General features: G+C 51.4%; 1 protein-coding gene across 1 annotated transcript in view; it reads left to right on the top strand.

Annotated features, from left to right (window-relative positions):
• Positions 1-22925, top strand: part of pcbp4 (poly(rC) binding protein 4) — a 35407-nt gene that overhangs the window by 8306 nt on the left and 4176 nt on the right. The window contains 14 exon segments of the mRNA XM_041070907.2: positions 3006-3052; positions 8935-9200; positions 9311-9334; positions 10025-10057; positions 12708-12824; positions 16471-16602; positions 16751-16858; positions 16860-16880; positions 17493-17567; positions 18764-18835; positions 20670-20711; positions 20782-20845; positions 21841-21896; positions 22042-22211. Of these exon segments, the coding sequence (XP_040926841.2) occupies positions 9066-9200; positions 9311-9334; positions 10025-10057; positions 12708-12824; positions 16471-16602; positions 16751-16858; positions 16860-16880; positions 17493-17567; positions 18764-18835; positions 20670-20711; positions 20782-20845; positions 21841-21896; positions 22042-22211 (1049 nt within the window). The 5' untranslated portion in view covers positions 3006-3052; positions 8935-9065.

Here is a 22925-nt window from a genome sequence, read left to right as displayed (position 1 = left end):
CCGGCACTAAAAACCCGGTGCTGAAGCTGAAGCCCGGCACTAAAGACCCGGCGGTGAAGCTGAAGCCCAATGCTGAAGCCTGGTTCTGAAGCCCGGCACTAAAGACCCGGCGGTGAAGCTGAAGCCCAATGCTGAAGCCTGGTTCTGAAGCCCGGCACTAAAAACCCGGCGCTGAAGCTGAAGCCGGCGCTGAGCCTCAGTGCATTGAGCAGAAAGCTTTAAAGCCCTGTTGTAGAAGGAGGGCTGGCGCCAACGCGGAGCGGCTCGTGTGCGTGTGGCGAAGTCGATTCAGAGTCATTTGCCCCTTGGTTGATTTTATCCTCCACGTACGTCTGCAGAATGATGAAGCGGCGTGAAGGCGATCGATGGAGCACGAGGAGGCAGAACCAGGCTCCACGCTCCGCTTTCACACGCGCTGGTTCTGACTGTGACACGAGTTCACAGCGCCTGTTCAGGACATGGATTCACTATTTATAGATTAGGATCAATCTGTGGTTAACAAACCAAGGCCTGTGATAGTCGGTTCCATAGCTGATGGCAGCCACGCGTCTGCTGTGGAGGGAACATCAGGCCAAACAGCTGCTTCCTGTTTAGTTCACTTAAAAAGCAGCTCCGATCTCCAGCACCGAGGAGCTGAGAGACGTGAGGTGATTGGCGTCCGCTCTGACTTTTCTGTAGAACCTCTTGTTTTTCCTTTGCCTTCTCACCCATGTGACGTGGGCCTGTGGAGCCTGTGGAGCAGCCTGGCGCCTGGTGACCGGGCCAGAACAGGACCAGTGCTTCAGGCTCATCCCAGCGTGCTGTTTCCAGCAGCTCCAGCTCTGAGCGAGCGCGTGCTTGTGTTTCAGTTTCCTGTTAAAAGCTATCGATCCGGTCCTCGTCCTCTGAGGCCGCTCCCTGGGGGGTCTCAGGTTCTCTGAATCATTACTGTGCGGAGACAGAAGGACGGGGAAGATGGAGCTGAGGATCGGATGACTCGCCAGAGGCGCTGCAGCGATAGACCGAAGGACACGGACGTGATGTCGGGTCGAGTAACAGAACCAAAGAAAAACCATCGATTCAACAGGAAAAAAGTAAAAAATTTGAGGAAAGAGGAGCCGGCGGGACCCACCGCAGAGCAGCAGGGGATGATGGGAAAGGGGGGAGGATCTGGCTGCTGATGGGAGTAATTTAAGACCCTGCTGTCGTCCTTCAGTCAGAGGTCAAACATTCATTACAGGCCGCAGTAACGAAGCGCTTCCAGTAAACGTGAGTCTCAGCATCCGACAGCTTTGTCCACTGATGCGTGAGGCACAAACTGTTACTTTACCTGTGATGTGAGACGATGAAGCTCCGCAGCTGGAACCGCTCTCAGTCGGTCCAGAGCTCCGACACATGGTTGCGTTGGATCCTGACTCGGCTTCAGCAGCGTTCGTCTTAACGTTTGTTCAAACCTGACGTTTCCTCCAAAGGGAGGAAGCGAAGCTCCCACTGATCTCTTTGATACCTGAGGTAAATGTTGGTGGAAATTCATGCATGGAATTGGGAATGTGTCTGCTGGTCTCGCTCAGCGGCTCCTGAGCTGCCAGCCTCCAGCGACTCCATGTGATTTCATGCCCTGAAAATAAGTTTTCATCCGCGTGAGTAAGTAGCATTTATAAAAGGAGCCGTGGGTTCTGATGGGCCCGCGTGCTGATGACAGGCCACGTTCCTCTTTGATCAAGTGTGAGCACACAAGAACGGATCCGACCTCCAGACGTGAATGAAGGAAGGAAAGAATGAAGACGCAGTCGCTGGAAAAAGAAGTGACTAAAGACGGGAAGGACGAGAAAGAGGAAGTGAGAAAATAAACGGGCTTCGGCTGAAAGCTGAGTCCAGGCCCACGTTCATGTTCTGAATGAGCGGCCCGGTTCTGGTGCTACAGGCCTTCATGCTGCGATGGGACCCTGCTCCATGATCTGGATGTAGAATGAGCAGCTTTACGCACAGACAGGAAGTGGGAGGAGCTCCGGTCCAGCTGTGGCCACAGCTGCACGTTGAGGCCGGCGTGAACAGACTTTGACTGTGGACAGTGAATTAAGATGGACACACGCGCACGTACTGAAGGTCTGTGGAGACACAGAGCAGCTCAGGGAGTCAGTCACTGACGGCTGATGACCACACACACACACACACACACACTAATGCGCACGCTGAGGCTGGACAGGGACTGAAGCTGCTTGTGAGCGCACACAAACACACACACACACACACTAATGCGCACGCTGAGGCTGGACAGGGACTGAAGCTGCTTGTGAGTGCACACACACACACACACACACACACTCTCTCACACTGATGCTGGACAGGGACTGAAGCTGCTTGTGAGTGCACACACACACACACACACACACACACAGACACTCACACTGATGCTGGACAGGGACTGAAGCTGCTTGTGAGTGCACACACACACACACACACACACACACACACACACACACTCTCTCACACTGATGCTGGACAGGGACTGAAGCTGCTTGTGAGTGCACACACACACTCACACACACACACTCACACTGATGCTGGACAGGGACTGAAGCTGCTTGTGAGTGCACACACACACACACACACACACACACACTCACACTGATGCTGGACAGGGACTGAAGCTGCTTGTGAGTGCACACACACACACACACACTCACACTGATGCTGGACAGGGACTGAAGCTGCTTGTGAGTGCACACACACACACACACACACACTCACACTGATGCTGGACAGGGACTGAAGCTGCTTGTGAGTGCACACACACACACACACACACACTCACACTGATGCTGGACAGGGACTGAAGCTGCTTGTGAGGACAGTCTCTGGGGTCAGACATGGTCCTCTGCAGCGGTGGCTTCCAGAGGAGCCTGAAGCAGGGTTCATGAACGTTCCTCTGCTTCCTGTCTCTGCTCTGACCCTAATGACTGTAATTAGTTGATCCGTTGTGTTTGATTGTGAACTGATGCCTTTACTTTTTTATGCGTCTGCAGGTTTCACTCGGTGAAGATGCGTCAGCCGCAGATCTGAGCGTCAGCTGGTGAGTACGAAAGCTCCACAGCAGTGCATTAATCAGCAATTGACTCCTTCCTATTGTTTCCATTTTTGGGGGAGATTTTATGGGAATAATTTTAGCTTCAAGCATCAGAAGCTGCTGAGAAATAATTCAACATTGGCCGAGTTGGAGGAGCTGAGCCGAATGCTTAACGGTGCCTGATGAGCGGCGTCCTGCAGAGAGAAGCTGCAGACGCCAACGTGCTGCGGTTCCGTGATCCTTCATTAGCGTCAGCTCAGTTTGTGGAGACTCGTCCTCCAGGTTTTATGGCATGTTAAAAGCTGCGGTGTGAAACCTCTCCCGTGTGGCTGCTCATATGTGGACTCGTCCACATGACGCCTTGTCTGTGTATTAACATTTAAACCTGTTCTGCCCAAATGCTCTTTGCCCACGTTTGGCTTCAGAGGTGACGTGAACCCGGTTCGGCCCAGTTCACTGCGGTCAAGCAGTCTCTGACTGCATCTCCAGTGGTTCAGTGTGTGAGGGAAGCGGTATTGTGTTCAGTACCAGGCTCAGGGTGGTTCCGATGAACCCGGTGCACCAGCTTCAGCTCCGCTCCACCAGAACCCACGTTTGAGTCACTGTTGTAAACACTGACAATGAATCGCGTCCCTTTTTGCAAAGCTGTGTATTTTATTTTATTTTTTTATTTTTTTATTTTTTTTTTTTTTTTTTTTTTTTTTTTTTTTTTTTTTCTTTTTTTTGTTCTGTCCAGCAGTTAAGCAAGCAGCATATATTACGCTGAATGCCATATTGTGATGGACAGCTTTGCTTTAACAAGAAGAGTATATAGAATATATACTCTTCCTGATTTATGGTTTATTTAATGGTTTATTTAGCTAATCCAAAATGTGTGTGATGTTGCTGTGTTGGTGGACAGGTTAGGTTTCTGCTTTAGGGTGTGTATGCGGGGGGGGGGGGGGGGGGGGATAAGGGGTGCAACCAGCTGCTGAAACCAAGCAAATCTGTTAAGTAAACAATCGGAGCAAAAAAATAAATAAATAAGAAGCATGGATGTACCTTAGGCTAACACATTCATACACATTCATAACTAAACAATTTTTGTACTGTGGTTTACCTTGGAGATTAATACTAATACCAATAATAGTGCTAAGGTATGTGCACATACTAATACAAACATATACATACAATATACATACATATGTGCATTATTATACATATCCCATACTACTTAATAAAAGTCATGACATACAACACCACAAATTCCATATTCACACATTATTCATATCGGTAGTGATAAGTATCAATAATACTTACAGTTGGGTTTGGAAAGTGTCCCACTACAAGGTTAGTAAGGCTGTAGCTTATCATTATTCACCCAAAGGGTGAGGCAGACGTTGGTGCATGAACAATGCCACTTGTGGAAGCCAGGGTGTGTAAAGCTGTGTATTTTAAGGTCGCTGAGTTTGTAAATGACCTCGTCTCAGCTGCCGTCTTCTACAGACTCCTGACATTTGGCTCGTTTGGAGCTTTGCAGGTCCGGTGAGGGAGCAGCGGCGCCACCGGGTGGGCCCGTGTTTCACTTCAAGAAAGCACATGTATCCACTGTAGTAAAGCGCTGGAGAACTGGACCTGGGTCCACGGCTCGGTCCGTGTGTTGGATGTGCAGGAGCGCCTCCTCCTAAAGAACCCAGAGAAACCAAAGCAGAAGTCTCATCGTCCGTTTGTTGGACGAAGCCCCAGTGACTGTATTTAATGCTCTCACAACAACAAAAGACTCCAGGAGACGAGCACTAACCACTTTAAAGCGTCTTGTGATTAATGGATTTGCAGCCAATTGGGTTAATGGCCGCAGTTATCAGAGGTTGTGTCAGGATCTCAGCTGGATAAGAGCGACTGCTCTGCTTTGGTGGAGCGTCTAATTCAATAAAGACTCCATTACTTCCTGCCCGTTAGTCCCCAGAAGCCTCGTGGCAGCTGCTTCTTTCTTTGTTGGCCTGGAACTTTTTCGTCCACTTAAACAAATTTGCTGCTGTGAGCGGATCCAGTACCAGAACCACACCAGAACATCTGTGTCTCAGCAAATCAGAGATTTGAAGTTAGTTTAGTCCAGCTGCAGACAGTAAACGCATCACTCTCCTCCCGTGTGTTAACAGAGTTCATGACTCCTGGTCACAGGTCCAATCCATCAGCTGCAGCATTCCAGGTGAGATAGACCTTGTTAATGAACAACCCAGTCTGACACCTGCTGGAGCAGAAACAGCTTCACTACTTCCTTCCTCCTCCTCCTCTTCCTCAGCCATCCACTGCTCCACACAGTAGAAAATCTAGTAGCAGCAACTCCCATCAGCTGTGTAGAAACCCTGGGCTCAGGAGCTCCAGCGTTTGCAGGGTGGACGCACGCACGGAGTCAGTCTCACACACATCTGTGGGTTCCAGGTAGGAGCCCTCTAATGAGCTAAACCACCAGCTGCATTCTGGGGGAACGGTGTTCTGTGTTCTGGTGGGACAAGCTGGGCCACTTGAAGGTTGCTTCTGAACCAGATGTGCCTCCCGAGAACCTGGACGTTAGTGAAATCTACCTGGAAAACTGGTGAGGAGGAAATGGGAGAAGCGTCAGTCAGGAAGCACGGCGTTTCAGAGGGGCGGTGGAGGATCAGCACAGCAGTAACTGAGAACAGCCTTAAAGCAGCGGCGCTCTGTGTGAAGCTCAGGTCACAGAATGCTGAATTCTGCTGAATCTGCATCTTTGACTCATTAACGCGGCACGGTGAGTCCCAGCGAGGAACCGTATGTTGCGTATGACACGCGTAAGTTTAGTCATCGCTTCAGGAAGAATGGATCAGAGCAAAACAATGACTTCATGAAAGACGGTAAATGTCTGCAGGGTGGAGTCGAGCTGCTTCCAGACCTGGTGTTGGTCCAGCAGCATCAGCCCCCCCCACACACACACACAGGGGGTGATGTCATGTTCCTTCTTTCTCCTCCTGCCCGTCCTGCACCTCATGCAATGACATCATCGTCTGGTGCCGTTAGCTGGTGGGTTCTGGTTGCTAATGGGAAGAGCTAATAAGACTGAGAAGAGAGACAAGAGCAACAGGCAGCAAATAAGACACTGCTCCCTAAAACCTGTGAGTCTTTATTAAAAGACCATTGATGCTCAGTCAGGTCCGACTTGCAGAGGCCACAGGAGCCTGGATGAAGTTTACCAGGGTTGTTATTAACAGAGGCTGTGGTGGAGCTAAGGGTGGAGACATGACGTCACACGAGTCCCGGTTCTCCCTCCCTTCAAGGTCCTCGTCCTCGACTTTGCTGCAGATCTTTAACTAGTAATGATTTAAATGATCTCTCTGCAGGTTTAAGCACATCAGCTTTAAGCGATGAATTGTTGGCTCCGCCCCCTGGTGATGCGTACGCTGTGTTGTGGTGCGTCTTCTTCTGTGATTTCTGTCCCTGTGCTCGTCTTCCAGGGTTTCAGTAACTTCCTGTTTTCTCTTCTATTGTCGCTGCTTCTCTGCCAGTAATTACACAAATGGTGATGATGTCACAGCATTTCATCGGGTCTTCCAGAGTCAGAACTGTGCTTTTCCTGGCGCTGCTCTAAACAAGAAGTAGAAACTGAATTTGTGGCTTAATCTGCATTTTCTCTTCTTCGACGGATTAGGGCCAAACAACACATGAGTCTTAGCTTTGACGGTTTCCGTCAAACAGAACATAAAGGCCAACACTGAAGGAAGGGATGCAACCAGCAGAAGCCTCCTCTCATGGGAAGGACATGGATGGACTGACAGACTGCATCACAGATTCTGTGTGGACACCCATGTACCTGATTTTCACTGCTTTACTCACAACAAACCATGGGTCACTTGTGACATCAAAGCCACCCTGAATGAAAAGAAGAAAGTATTCAAGGCCCCCTTAACTAGTGAATGCAGAACTTCTCTGTTGACTCTGCTATTGTAGGACGTATTCAGGGTGGTGATGTCACAGAGTACAGGGAGTGGTGGACAGCTTTGGACTGGTGTGGACAGAACCACCTCCAACCGAACATCAGTAAACCTAAGGAGCTGGTGATTGACTTTAGGAAATCTGGGAGTGCCATCACTCCTCTCACTATTAAAAGGAAGAGGTGGAGGTGGTGACAGAGTACAAATACCTGGGAGTGGAAAATAAACTGGACTGGAAAAAAAGTTCCTCAACTGTGAACAAAAGGCTCAGAGCAGGATGCACTTCCTGAGGAGGCTCAGGTCCTTTAACGTGTGCAGCTCCATGCTGAGGATGTTCTATGAGTCTGTGGGTCCAGTGTTTTAGGCTGTGGTCTGTGGGGCAGCAGCATGAATGTAGCAGACAGTAACAGACTGGACAAAGTGATCAGGAGTGCTGGTTCTGTTCTGGGGGTGGAGCTGGACCCCCTACATGCTGTAGCTGAGAGGAGGATGCTGGTCCAACTCCTCTCTATAGACAACACCTCCACCCCTACAGTGTGTGGCTGGACAGAGGAGCACCTTCAGCCAGAGGCTGATCCGTATTAGGATCTCCACAGAACGCCAGGGGAGAACCTTCCTACCGATGCCATCAGCCTGTGCAACTCCTCCTCTGTCTGGAAGGGTTGATCTGATGTATAATAAAACTTATTTAGCAAAATTAAGAAAGTTTTTTGAATCTTGAATCTGTTTCCCCGTGGTCGTCCCACTAATCTACAGTATGAAGTGTGCAGACACCACCTTCGCCTCCGTCATGCGTGTGGGGGTCGGTTCCTCTGACAGATGGAAACGCACACACTGACCTCACGGCTGATTCATGGCTTATTCCCCCGAGTCCATTTCTGCAAGGACGGGTCCACAAGGACATGGACTCTGCTGCTGTGTGCATGTTTCCATCCTGAGGGGTGTGTTTTTAACCTCGCGCAAAGCATCGGAGAGCTTCAATAATTCATATGTGCATCACACACACTCAGTAGATGCATTAGGTCACGCAGAGAAGCGCACGCTGACCTCGGTTCCGTACAGAGGGAGCTGTCTGGTTCGGCTCCTCCTTTGTACCATGAAGGAGTCGTCCTCCTTCCTCCACTGCTCATCTGAAGTAAAGCACCTACCAGTGTGTGTGTCTGTAAGTTGTCCTGAGGCCAAACAGCCTCCACCGCGTTTGTGACCTACTTTGGCTACGAGTGTATTTTTTATGAGATGCAGACACTCATCCTGCCAGCAGAGATGTGTTCATAATGGCCCAGACACAGACAAACACACACAATAACACACAAACACAAAGCCATATTTATCACACACACGCTGTGTGTTGCTAAGAATCCTGGTTGGCATAGAGACAGATGACTGAAAGGCTGCTATCCAGACAGCACGCGATGAAACACAGTCATCCTGATCCTCAGAGCCAAGAGAACAGGCAACACGCCCCCTCTCCTAGCACGATCCGTGTGCTGGTATGATCCATGTGCTGGTATGATCCATGTGCTGGTATGACCCATATGATCCGTGTGCTGGTATGATCCATGTGCTGGTATGATCCGTGTGCTGGTATAACCCATATGATGTGCTGGTATGATCCATGTACTGGTATGATCCGTGTGCTGGTATAACCCATATGATCCGTGTGCTGGTATGATCCATGTGCTGGTATGATCCGTGTGCTGGTATGACCCATATGATCCGTGTGCTGGTATGATCCGTGTGCTGGTATGATCCATGTACTGGTATGATCCGTGTGCTGGTATGACCCATATGATCCATGTACTGGTATGATCCATGTGCTGGTATGACGTATGTATGTTGACGTACATATGATGTGTCCATCACAACCATGAGCCACGGCCTGAGGCAGCATCATGGCCCATGAGGTCCAGTTAACGCGTCCTGTTCCCTTCCTTTCTTTGTCTTCCCTCGTTCTCACAGAGGAAGAGAAACGAGGATCAGAGCAGCAGCACCGGCCGCCCCTCGTCCTCCCGCTACTGCAGGCTCTTCCAGGGTTCTCCGGGTTCTCCAACGGGTTCTCTGCTCCATACGCCTCGGGGCCTCCGACCTTCATGCGTCTCCCAGCGGCAGAGTCCACCCACAACTCCACCCACCACACCACCACCACCGCCATGAGCTGTGAGCAGGAGTTTGGAGAAGGAGCCATGGGAGTCACGCTCACGCTGCGCCTCCTCATGCACGGAAAGGTGAGGACCCAACGGAAGCCACTGTTCACGCGGGATTAAAGGATGAGGCTGCACATGCTCGGAACCTTTAATAGTTAGGATCCAACCTCTTGTTTGTGTTTTCTCTGCAGGAAGTCGGAAGCATCATTGGCAAGGTGAGCGATTCCTCTGCTGACACACTGACAACTGCTCCATCTCCGTTTGGGGGAAAACACGAAAGACCCGAGTCTGATTGTCAGGCAATTAAAAGTGACTGTACAAGAGAGGAATCATCTGCAGATTTAGCGTCTGGTTTAAATTAAAGCGGCCGATAGAATCCATCACTGAGCAGCGTAAACATGGAATAATTCAGGTCCTGGCGTGGGAACCCATTCGAGCCGCCGTCGCGCTGTGCTTCTCTCAAATTGTGGTGCCACTATTAGGTTGAGCCTAATCCTCCCATGAAACATACTTTAATAGTGTCAAACATTCCGGGTCGGGCCATGTCAGTCCAATCTGTGCAGACTAATCTGAGCTGGGCGATAATGACCAGCAGCCTCCCAGCACATGCTCTGGCTGCACCCAGACCCCAGCCCCTCACGCTTCGGCCCCTTCAGCCGCCCGCTGTCAGGATGTGACACCGCCGGGTCGGTCCGACTCGCCTCCATGTTGGCTGAGGACCGATCAGGCTGCAAACCCCCTAAACAGACAGACGCTGCATGTGCTCCAGCACGAAGCAGTCAGGCTCCAGTTTTGGAGGTTCAGACAACACGTTGAATTCACACAATGCAGTGACTCTGCCCATTGTTTTGCCCGTGTCTTTCTATGTGACCAATGTTCATCAAGCATTTCTTATGTTTCTACAGAAAGGGGAGACTGTGAAGAGGATTCGAGAAGAGGTGAGGCTCCTGCTGATGCTAACGTGCGACGCAAGGCAGTCCTGTTCGATGGAACGACACCAAAAGAGCACAAACATCTATTTTTAGATGCAACTCTAATGTGTGTTTGGTACTTGGTCGCCTGCTGCGATGCTGCTATGCTGACATTTCCATGAGCTGTCAGCAACAACCGTGTAAAGTGGAGCTTCTCTCCACAGTGAACAGAGGCTGAGAGGGAGCCAGGGTCCGATCACAACAACCTGGGTTCCGCAAGCGCAAGTCAGACTGGAACTAAATTCCCTCCCAGATTTTCATGAGTCAATAGCTGCAGGAACATGACGAGTCCAAACAGCAGGAATGATCGTTGTATTAATAAGATGCATATAAATGATGTGATAATGGTTCATTTATCACCTGTAACCATGGAAACCAGCAACACAAACCACCAAACCTCAAACGACGATAACACTAAAGCAGATAAAAGTCCTAGATTGTTCTGATCCATTTACAGTGAAAAACATTATCTCCAGCTACCAGAGACCACGTTCAGGTTCTAGTGGGGCCCGGGTGGTTGCGGTGTTGGACCTGATGGCTCCTGGTGTTGGGGAGCGTTTGTTGTAGACAAAGGACGACGTGTGACCGAACCCTCGTTAGGTCAGAGCAGCAGAGGATCAGCCCAGATGTGGGATGTTGTTTTCTAAATGGGTCACACGGCTCCTCCCGGTGCTTCAGCACAAAACAATGCTCTGCTGTGTTTTAATGAGCCTAAATTTACACAGTTTAGTTCCCTGCTCGCTTGGAAAAATGTTAAGTAACCCATAAATACATTGAGGAGGGAGGAATGATTTTAGAGCTGTGTCCTCAGAGAAACGGTTTGAAGGCGGCACATAAATCAAGTCTCCAGAGACGGAGCGAGAACGGAGCCGAGAGCCGGCGTCTCCATCCATCAGGTGAACTTATAAAATACCAGCAATGGAAGAAATGGGGATTTAGATGATTCACATAAATGAGCTTTAATACAATAGCACCACACTTTAATGTGAGCGATTTAGAGCCGTGTGTGGCGTTTGGTTGGTGGCTTCTGTCCTGTAGAGTCAGTGTGTGGTCCGGTCCGTCTCGCTGGGGGGAGGGGGGCACACAGCATGTCAGGAAACGTAAAAATATCAGTTTCCTCTGAATCGATTCCACTTCTCATGGTATTTGTCACAAGATGAATCGAATAAATTGATGGTGGATGTTTCTATGTATGTGAATATCTGAAATCTAAACATGAGCAAGTCTTGGTTCTGGTCCTAAAACTAAAAGAAAAGGAAAACGAGACCAAACATTCCAGGTTCTGAATCTTACACTTCACCCGCTACACTGCTGTGTTTGACTCCATGTTCCACAGACGGAACAACGGCCCGGTCCAGTGGCACCAGGACCCGGTCAGCATCCTGGGTCACAGACGGCGCCGCAGCTAAGAATAAATTCAAAGCTTGAATAAATGGATGTAACGCTTCTGTTTGACTCCTCTCATCAGAGAGAGAATGTCTGTGCAGAAATGTGAGGACCATTAAATGTAAACTGTGATATGACAAAGAGGTTCATCAGCCTCAGGGCCACTGCACACGCCCACGAACGAAGGGAACCACAGCAGAGGTTAAGTGGATCCGAGGATGGACAGAGGGACTTAAAAAGCAATGGATGGAGGACACATGATGGATGAACGATAGGACTGATCAGCTAAAAGGACGAGATGAATGAACGAGTGAGGTGGAGGTGGAGGGATGGATAACGAGAGGGAGAGAAAGATGAATGAGTGGAGGACAAACATCCAATTAGAGGGAAGGAGAAAAATGGTGTGAAAGAAGAGTAATAGTCCATTCATTCATCAATCATCCATTCATTCCTCATACATGCATTCATCCATTCATCCATCTTCTATTCATTCAATCATCTATCCATCTATTCATTCATCCGCCACCCACTCATCCATCCATCCATCCATCATCCATGTATTCATCATCCACCCACTCACCCCTCCAGTCATCCCTCCAGTCATCCCTCCATCCATGATCAGCTCTGAGGACGGTAGCAGCTCGTTGTTACGTAGAAGGTGCGTCTTAGTTTTTCAGTTTGTCTTTGATGTTGGAAGGAGCTCATTTCCGAGACAAGAATAAAATAACACTGCTCCTCATCTGCTCCTCGTCTCCATCTGTCCTCCTCTTCCTCCTCGTATTGCTCTCTCCTCTCCTCCTTCCCTTCCTCCTCTACCTTTTAATAAATCTGCCCATTTCCTGGTTTCTTTATCACAACCATCTGAATCTTTTTCTCCCTAATCCTCCCCTTCAGGATTCTCAACACCTTTTCATTTCCTGTCCCGACCTCAGCTTCCTGAAAACCTTGCTCTCGCTTTTCATTTGCCTCTTCCTCGTTCCTTCCTCTTCCTTTTAATCCCTCTGTGCTCCTGCAGGAGGTGAATATCCGTCGGGGAGTTGGGAGCAGAATGTGCATCTCCTCGTCTTCTTCACCCACTAATGTGCTTTCTCTCCCCTCCATCTTCCCTCCCTCTCATTGCTCCTCCCTCATCATGGTTCACCTCTGCTCTGCCCCTTACTTCTCCTCCCACTCCCCACCTCCTCCATCTCCTCCTTCTCTTACCTCCCTCCATCTCTGCCTGCACCAACAGAGCAGCGCAAGGATCAACATATCAGAGGGCTCCTGTCCAGAGAGGATCATCACCATCACAGGGCCGACAGACTGTGTGTTCAGAGCCTTCACCATGATCACCTTCAAGCTGGAGGAGGTAGATGCTGACACACACACGCACATGCACATACACATACACATACACACACACACACACACACACATACACGCACATACACTCCACACATACGCACACACATACACATAGACATAGACACAAAAACATACACACCACACATACACATAGACACACACACACACACATAGACACGCACATACACTCCACCCATACGCACACACATACACATAGACACACACACACACACACACACACACACACACACACACATAGACACACACACGTATGCAAAAACACACGCACACACACATACACATAGACACACACACACACACAGACACATACACTTACGCAAAAACACACACACCACACACGCACACACACAAACGCACACACACACACAGGTGCGCGCGCTCTTATGCTGTTAGCCGCTTGCTCTTCTGACCCATTTGACCATTTCAAGGGTTTCTTCTTATAAACCATAGAGAATCTTGGAGCTGTACAGTAATCAGCGTTTGCCTGGTTTCACTCTGCTCCACATTCTTGTTCATTCAGAGAAGAATAAGCATCAGAAAATAATGAGAGATGTAACATGAGGCGACGATGCAGCTCCTCTGGAAGCGCCAGCTGAGACGTTAAGGTAAAAGCAGCAACGATCCATTAAGAGACAGGTGCATCAGGGATTAAAGGAAGAGAGAATCAGCCACTCTTCACTCCACATCCTGTTTTTGGCATCTCTGCTTTTCTAAAGATGGAAAACGGAGGAACCCACCGGAGCCTGTAGCTGCTTCTTCAGTCTGAGCTTCAGCAGAATCAACCACAACCACAACCAGCTCCTGCAGGAAACGCAAGCAGCAAGAAAATGTGATCATTTTCCACCAATGATTTTGTCACAGCACAAAACGTTTCCTCAGCGTAGCTTCTAGCGCATCATCAAACACTTTGTGCTTGTGTGGAGAAGTGCTGGCTGTCAATTACTGTGACAACGGGATGGAAAATACAGCAAAAAGCTGCTTGACGTTCTGCCGCGGCGGTATGAAAAAATATGCGCCTGCATTCAGGTCACGTTGGTCTGATGGGCAGCTCAGACAACGCGCTGCTGCTGCTGCTGCTTCCATTTCAGACGAGTTAGAGGACGCAGCGCCTCCACGCAGGAGCAGGGTTCAGCCCTGACCCGGCCCGCTTCAAAAGCGGCACATCTGGAGTTCTGACCCGGCCCCCGCTTCACTAGCTGCACAGTTCTGACCCGGCCCCCGCCTCACAAGCTGCACATCTGGAGTTCTGACCCGGCCCCCGCTTCACTAGCTGCACATCTGGAGTTCTGACCCGGCCCCCGCCTCACTAGCTGCACATCTGGAGTTCTGACCCGGCCCCCGCCTCACAAGCTGCACATCTGGAGTTCTGACCCGGCCCCTGCCTCACAAGCTGCACATCTGGAGTTCTGACCCGGCCCGCTTCAAAAGCTGCACAGTTCTGACCCGGTCGGACAGTTCGGACACCTGAATGTTTCTCCACCAACAGGAGCTGATGGAGCAGGTCTGTGTTGTTCTGTGTGGTGTGATTTCAGAACCTCGCGGTCGCCCTGCGATGACAGGCTGAAAAACAGCATTTAAACACATTTTGTGTTGACAAACGTCAGTGAATCCCTGCAGAGTTGGAGGGTGTGTGATCTGGAGGACGGCGTCACTCGGAACAGAGACCCGCTGTCTGTCAGATTCAACCTGAGCTTTTGCTGCAGTTGTTCTGTTTGCAGCTGTTTCCTACTTATGTGATAATAGATTGAATATTTGATGAGGAACGTTGACGTTTCCTCTGAGCTCAAACATTAAGCAGAGATTTTAGTAAAAACACATGGAGCTTCACGGGTCTCACTCTGAATCATTTGGTGCCGTCTCACCACCAGCCTGACGTTCAGAGATGTTCTTTTCATTTCCTGCCTTTAATCAAGTCCCACAGACCAGAACTGGGCCCGATGCAGAGAGAACAAGACGATGACGGCTGTGGGAAAAAAGTCAAGGTCACCGAGGGAGACGGAGATGTTTGCCCGCGGCAAATAAAGTCTGTGATCTGCATTGGAATGAAAAGAATGATAGACGCGTGGCCAACGTCTTCCTGCCTGGATCACTGGGGAGGAGGAGGAGGGAGGAGGAAGAGGAGGTGGGAAGAGGAAGAAGACGGGGGGGGCAAAAAGGAGAGGAAAAGGAGAAGGAGGGAGGAGGAGGGAGGAAGAGGAGGAGGCAAAATAGGGAGGAGGAGGAGGAGGAGGGGGGAGGAGGAAGAGGACGGTGGGGCAAAAAGGAGAGGAAAAGGAGGGAGGAGGTGGGAGGAAGAGGAGGAGGGGGAGAGGAGGAGGCAAAATAGGGAGGAGGAGGGAGCAGGAGGAGGAGGCAAAATAGGGAGGAGGAGGAGGGAGCAGGAGGAGGGGGGAGGGGGGGGGACTCCTCCTGGATGCTCTTGTTCTGCTTCCAGGTGCCGCCTGCGGTCAAAGCTGCTGCAGATGTGAACACGTGTGACTTCTGAACGCGGTCGGCGATTCCTGACATCAGGCGCCGTCGGTTGGTCGGACCCAGCAACAGCTTGGTTCAGTTCTGGTTCTGCTTTAAGACCCGCGCAGCGTGAGCCGTCCACAGTGGGACTGTCTATGGGGCACGGTGGCCTCAGCGAGAAGGGCCTGGGTTCCATTCAGTGGGGACTACATGTGGGTTCCCTTCAGGTTCTCTTCCTTCTTCTTTTTCCTGCGGTCATTGATAGATTGCCCTCAGGTGTGTGTGTCTGGTGTTGCCCTGCGATGGACTGGCGGCCCGTCCAAGACATATGCCGCCTCTCGCCTGGGACCCCCCCAACCCCCAGCACCCTGCGATCCCCCACGACCCCCAGCCCCCTGGGACCCCCCCAACCCCCAGCACCCTGGGACCCCCAGCACCCTGCGACCCCCCATGATCCCCAGCACCCTGGGACCCCCCATGATCCCCAGCACCCTGCGACCCCCCATGATCCCCAGCCCCCTGGGACCCCCCCCAACCCCCAGCACCCTGCGACCCCCCATGATCCCCAGCCCCCTGGGAACCCCCCCCAACCCCCAGCACCCTGCGACCCCCCCCAACCCCCAGCACCCTGGGACCCCCAGCACCCTGCGACCCCCCATGATCCCCCCCTGGGACCCCCCCAACCCCCAGCCCCTAGGACCCCCCAACCCCCAGCACCCTGCGACCCCCCCCAACCCCCAGCACCCTGGGACCCCCAGCACCCTGCGACCCCCCATGATCCCCAGCCCCCTGGGACCCCCCCCAACCCCCAGCACCCTGCGACCCCCCATGATCCCCAGCACCCTGGGACCCTCCACGACCCCCAGCACCCTGGGACCCCCAGCACCCTGCGACCCCCCATGATCCCCAGCCCCCTGGGACCCCCCCCAACCCCCAGCACCCTGCGACCCCCCATGATCCCCAGCACCCTGGGACCCTCCACGACCCCCAGCACCCTGGGACCCCAGCACCCTGCGACCCCCCATGATCCCCAGCCCCCTGGGACCCCCCCCAACCCCCAGCACCCTGCGACCCCCCATGATCCCCAGCACCCTGGGACCCCCCACGACCCCCAGCACAGGCGCTGTGTTTCCTGGTTAGTGACCACTCTGGTTCATGAACACATCTGCGTCCCTCAGGACCTGGCGGCTTTGGTGGCCAACGGCACCGTGACCAGCAAACCTCCCGTCACCCTGCGGCTGGTGATCCCCGCCAGCCAGTGCGGCTCGCTCATCGGCAAAGGAGGCTCCAAGATCAAGGAGATCCGAGAGGTGAGCGTCAGTCAGAGCACAGCTGGAGCTCCGAAAGCCAGCGTGTGTGACTGTGTGTGTGTGTGTGTGTGTGTGTGTGTGTGTGTGTGTGTGTGTGTGTGTGTGTGTGTGTGTGTGTGTGTGTGTGTGTGTGTGTGTGTGTCCTCAGACGACAGGTGCGCAGGTGCAGGTGGCAGGTGATCTCCTCCCCAACTCCACAGAGAGGGAGGTGACGATCTCAGGGAGCCAGGACGCCATCATCCAGTGCATCAAAACACATCTGCACCGTCATCCTGGAGGTTTGTGTCATGGCGGATCTTTTAGGACCAGATGAGACGTTCCAGTGTCCTGCGTGTGATCTATTACAGCCACACTCACAATGAAGCTGACGTGGGAGTGGTTCAGAGTGGAGCAGAAGTGAAGCTTCCTATGATGAGCTCGTCAGCTCCTTGTTACAAACACACACAGCCGCTCCTCCGATAATCTGACAAATGGAAACAGTGAAATCTGTATTTCACACTTACTGTAATTAATCAGACCCAGCAGCCGCTAAGATGAGCTCGTTAGTATCCAGGCACCCTAACCCGGGGTGAGAGGAGAAAATGCTGAGCTCAGCTGATCTGATCTGCCTCCGCTCACTTCCTGTTCTATCGCTTGAGTCACGTTTATATAATGTTTCAGTTTCCTTGAAAAACGTACCAGAGGGAGTTTTGGGAAACAAACACTGTGTAGGACGATCTGGACGTGATAACATACGTTCCAAGTTTCAAAACTACACTGAATCATGTTGATCAAAGATGAGCATCACTCACCAACCAGCATCAGCATCGAGCAGTTATCGGATGTGAAGGGCTGGTGCAGATCCACTGTAGTCAGTCTTGTCCTCTTCTTCTCTGCCTCCCGGTCTTTAGTCTCCGCCAAAAGGAGCGACCATCCCGTACCGACCCAGCCCGACCCAGGGAGCTGTGCTTCTAGCAGGGAACCAGGTAAGAGGAGGCCACGGCCGTGTATGAATGAAGTCCCCCAGCAGTCTATGTCTATTGCAGCTTAACTAAGAGATGGTTCCTGTGACTAACAATCATTGCTAGTGACCTGAACCATCTCTAACTATAAGCTTTATCAAAAAGGAAGGTTTTAAGCCTGATCTTAAAGGTGGAGAGTGTGTCAGCTTCTCGAACCTGAAGAGGGAGCTGGTTCCAGAGGAGAGGAGCTTGGAGTTAAAAGCTCTGCCTCCCGTTCTACATTTAAAGACTCCACGGCAGAGAACAAAACACAGATGAGGTTTTCAGGGACAGGGAGGACACAGGTGAGAAAATGATGCAGGAGGGAAAGGGAGGTGCACAGGAGGGACACAAGGAGGGAGGATACAATGAGCAGGGTGGACATAAGAAGGGAGGACACGAGGAGGGAGGATACGTGCAGGGAGGACACGAGGAGGAGGGAGGACATGAGGAGAGAGGATACAAGGAGAAGGGAGGACACGAGGAGGAGGGAGGACATGAGGAGAGAGGATACAAGGAGAAGGGAGGACACGAGGAGGAAGGAGGACATGAGGAGAGAGGATACAAGGAGAAGGGAGGACACGAGGAGGAAGGAGGACACAAGGAGGAGGGTGGACATAAGAAGGGAGGACACGAGGAGGAAGGATACGTGCAGGGAGGACACGAGGAGGAGGGAGGACATGAGGAGATAGGATACAAGGAGAAGGGAGGACACGAGGAGGAAGGAGGACACAAGGAGGAGGGTGGACATAAGGAGGGAGGACACGTTAGCATCACATTAACATCATGTTAGCATCATGTTAGCATCACGCTAGCATCACATTAGCGTCATATTAGCATCACGTTACATCGTTGTTTGAGCAGTCGTGACCTGTTTGGCCTCCTTCATTTCCGGCTGTTTACTGTCAGTCTTCCTCCTAATTTTGTCTTAATCAGCTCTAGTTCAAAGTAAAAACTCAAACTATTCCCTGTGGCTTGTTTTGAAGAACCTTGATTTCATAAACGTGATGCTTCATGTGTAAGTCGAGCAACGAGCTGAACAGGCTGTTGCTAATCACACACTTGACTGCAAAATCAGAACAACAGTGTCCTCCTCGTGTCTCTGAGGTCGCGTCCTGGCTTCTGGCTGCTTTGGCTCTAACTACTGTCTCTAACTGTGATTGTGTCTCTTCTGGCTGAAGGTGTTCGAGGCGTCAGACTTTGGCTCTCACCACCTGTTCTCAGTGGCACAGGGAGGCGTGGACCTGCAGCAGGTGAGTATGGCCACCAGGGGGCAAAGGGTCAAAGGTCACTGAATGATCAGCCACGTAGCTGCATTGAGCCAGACTGTGAGACATGCAGAGCACATGAGGATCAGGAGTAACGAGACGTTTAAAGCAGCAGATGTGGATTTAGAGCAGGATGGACGGACGGACAGTGTGGAGAAGCGAGGCAGCGGAGAGCAGCCTCACACGTCCGGAGGAGGAGATAAAAGGAGGCGAGAACAGCCGCTCAGGCTCCTCTGCTTCTGTTCCACCTGCTGAGTTCAAAGTCGTCCAGATTCCTGCGTTTAGCTGTGATGAGGATGAGCCTGGTTTGAAACTGGAGCAGAACCAGCTCAACACATCACACGTGTCCGTGGGTAAAGCTGCCTGGCCTGAAGCGTGTGACTGGTCCGCTGAGGAGGTTCTGCTCGCTGGCCACGTTCCGATTCGCTCTGACAACTGAACGTTGCTGTGTGCGTTCTCCCAGTTGCACCTGCAGCAGGAAAAGGCAGCTTCTGCCATTCATCTCTGCAGGTTCTGCTTGAGCTGGTTCAGCACAGCGTGATGGATCACGTGGGCGCCGGCAGAACATCACAGCGTGAATCGGGTCAGATCGGGTCCATGCAACCTCGTTAGGGCTTCACTGCTGCTTCAGACAGACGTCAGAGTGGATGGAGCCTGAACCTACTTTTAATCAGAGCTGGTCTCTGGCTTCCAGACGTCAGTGACCACAGGAATCATCACTTTAACCAAAAGATAAACAATCACGTCTGCGCCGTTGTCTTCGATACAGCAGCTAATATTAGCTCAGTGCAGAGCTCCAGGGTGAAGGCTGTGACGGACTGGAGGCTCTGGTTCGGTCGGGGAACCAGTCACTGACTCCGTAGAGGAGAACTGGTGCAAGTGTGTGTTCATTAGGCTCCTGAGCCCTAAAGCTGCAACGGACCTACACGCTGTAAAGACAGGAAACGTCACAGCAGCTGCATTTTCAGACAGTTACCACAGAAGATGGAAGGGAGGAGGCTGCACACGTAGGTGGTGATTAATGAAACGATGGCTTCATCACATCTGCAACTGTCACAGAGTCGTTTCTGGGGTTTTATTGATGTGATCCACTGGACGTGAGTGAACGTATGTTTGTACGTCTGACTCACACACATTTAAAGCAGCAGGTTCTGGAGCTTTGTTTTAGATTGTTAATAACACTATAGGACCCAATGACTTGAGACCTTGTTGGTTCTGAATCCAGTTGTGAGGAGATCCGGATCCGTTACAGGCTCATTGTGAGCTGGGCTCATTTCAGAGGGTGCAGCAACATGTTCCCACACAGAGCAAACACATGGCTAGAAGCTTCAGCAGCAGATGTGGACCAGTGTTTGAAGCATCACAAACATTTTTCCAACAGCACAGAGCAAAGAAAACAAAAACAGCTCTAATAGTTTTACATTAGGACTCAAACCGCTGCCTCATTTAGGCAGAATGCATTGAGATCAGCATCGTGGCAGATGAGCTGGTGAAACAACAGACTGAGCTTAAAGCATTTTCACCTCCAGCCTTTTTCTAATCAGAGTCTGACTTCATCCAGTCCGAGCTACCGATGGGCTCAGTGGGTAAATATGAAGCGCCACGAAGGTGCTGAAGCTGCTCTGGATGTGATTCCTGCTGCTTTAAGGCTTTTAAGGATTTATGAGTGTGGGGCTTTTATTGCAGCGGGGCCTCACTGTGTAAAAACATTTACTGGCAAAGGTGCAAGTCATGGCGGACAAACAGAGGAGGCCGGCCTGACCCAGGTCCAGGTCCGCTGCCCGGCTCTGACCCGGCTTTGGTTTTGTCTCTGTTTCAGACGTACGCGGTCCAGAGTCACTACGGGATTCCACACACGGAGGTAAGAGCGTCGCCGCCGGCGCCGCGCCTCCATCTGGGCCTCGTTGATCCTTTTCCTCTCTGTCCGTCAGTTGGCGAAGCTCCACCAGCTCACGCTGCAGCAGCAGGGCCTGGCAGCGGCACCGGTTCTGCCCGGTAGGTGCACACACACCGTGGCGTTCTGTGTATCTGTGTTCGGTACCAGCGAGAGCAGTGACCTGGTTCCAGGCTGCAGCGTTGGACTTTGTAGTGTCAGTTACCACCAAAAAGACTGTATTCACGTCCTGGAGGAAAAACAGAGTCATTACCTCCAGTTTCATCACACTTCATCAGAACCAGACGTGTTCGTGCTGCAGGAGGACCTGGGCCGTGTGATGGGAGCGTATAGAATCCTTTTTTGAGCATGGTCCTCAGCATCCAGCAGAGCTGAACCGGGCGGAACCAGCTGAACGCATACACGTCACAATCAGAACCGTGAGCGGGTCCGAGTCCTGGAGCCGACCGGACTCAGCACGAAGACGCCACCGGCCAGAACCCAGCAGGAAGTAGCTTCATTCCTCTGACACGCGGAGGAGGCGACTCCACCCTGAGAAAACGGGCCCCATCATGATGCACGCCGTCGTTAACTCGTGATTGAACTTCCACGGCGAGTTTGAAGTTTGCTGCAAACGACTTTTCCTGCTGTTGGAAAAACGTGTTCATGATTTGGAGTCATTTTTCACAACAAATGTTCACCATGAAGAGAGAAAAAGCGAATTATGATGTGGATGTGGACGGTTGATTATCTAATTATGTCCCAGGTACTAAATGCAGCGTGCGCACACACACACACACACACACACACACACACCTGCGCGAACACACACACGTGCTCACACACATACACACACACACATGTGCGCGAACACACACACGTGCTCACACACACACACACACACACTCACAGAGTTGGTTTAGCTGCCTGTGGAGAGAGAGAGAAAAGAAGAACGAAAAAGGCAGGAAGGAAAAAGGACGGAAGGGTGCGAGATGCTGCTTTTCAGACTGAAAGTTTGTCTTTTTTTGCTTTTTCTCCAGTTTGTTACAGGACGACTATGGGAAGACGTGATTTTGAATGAAATGTAGAACAATTAAAAGCTTCCTCTGTGTCTCAGGAGCCGTGGACGCCGGGTCCCAAGCCGCCTCCCAGGAGCTGCTGATCCCCAACGACGTGAGTACCGGGACCCTGAGCCCCAGCACGTTAACAGTCAGTGAAGCCCCCGCAGCACTTTGAACCGAAGCCAGGTCGGTACCGAGCCGCTGTGGGCGGAGCCTTGACTGTTGAAGCCGTTGAACCTTGTGTTGATCCTTCTCAGCTGATCGGCTCCATCATCGGTCGCCAGGGCTCCAAGATCAACGAGATCCGACAGGTGTCGGGGGCTCAGATCAAGATCGGCAGTCAGATCGACAGCACCAGCGACCGGCACGTGACCATCAGCGGGACGCCCATCGCCATCAACCTGGCCCAGTACCTGATCACGTCATGGTAGGTCCACACCAGAGGAGCCCGGCCTGAGATCCAGGTCAGCACACACGTATGGAGGTTCTGCTCCCAGAGCATCAGGTTCAATCAGACACTGACTGAAACCTCCTAATGAACCATCACCATGATCATCATCAGGCTCCGTATACACAATCATTGGATCTGCTGTGTTTTAAAACAACCTCTACTTATTCACAGCTGATCGTTGCTCTGTTAAACATTCATTGATGTGACAGAGACTCATAAAAGCTCACACACTTCTCCTTTCTGCTCCATTTCCATTTGGACTAGCACAAACAGCTAACCTTTGACCCCATGGGGCCAACCAGCTTCCATCAGTAATCTGATTACTTCTGTATGAGTGAGTGAGTGAGTGAGTGAGTGAGTGAGTGAGTGAGTGAGTGAGTGAGTGAGTGAGTGAGTGAGTGAGTGAGTGAGTGAGTGAGTGACTCATTTAAAGGCACTTTGTGATTTACTGGCTGCATCACATGACGACAGGCTCAGCACACACACAAACACACACACACACAGACAAACACGCACACACACGCATGCACACACACACACAAACACGCATGCACACAGACACTTACACGCATACACACACACAGATACACACACACACACACACACACACACACACTTACACGCACACACACACGCAAGCACACAGACACTTACACACACACACACACACACATGTCCATAATCTTCAGT

Source organism: Betta splendens, chromosome 5 (assembly GCF_900634795.4).
Source record: "Betta splendens chromosome 5, fBetSpl5.4, whole genome shotgun sequence".
NCBI classification, from domain to species: Eukaryota; Metazoa; Chordata; class Actinopteri; order Anabantiformes; family Osphronemidae; genus Betta; species Betta splendens.
The sequence above is the reverse complement of the archived record's forward strand: the minus strand, read 5'-3'. Positions and strand labels throughout refer to the sequence as shown.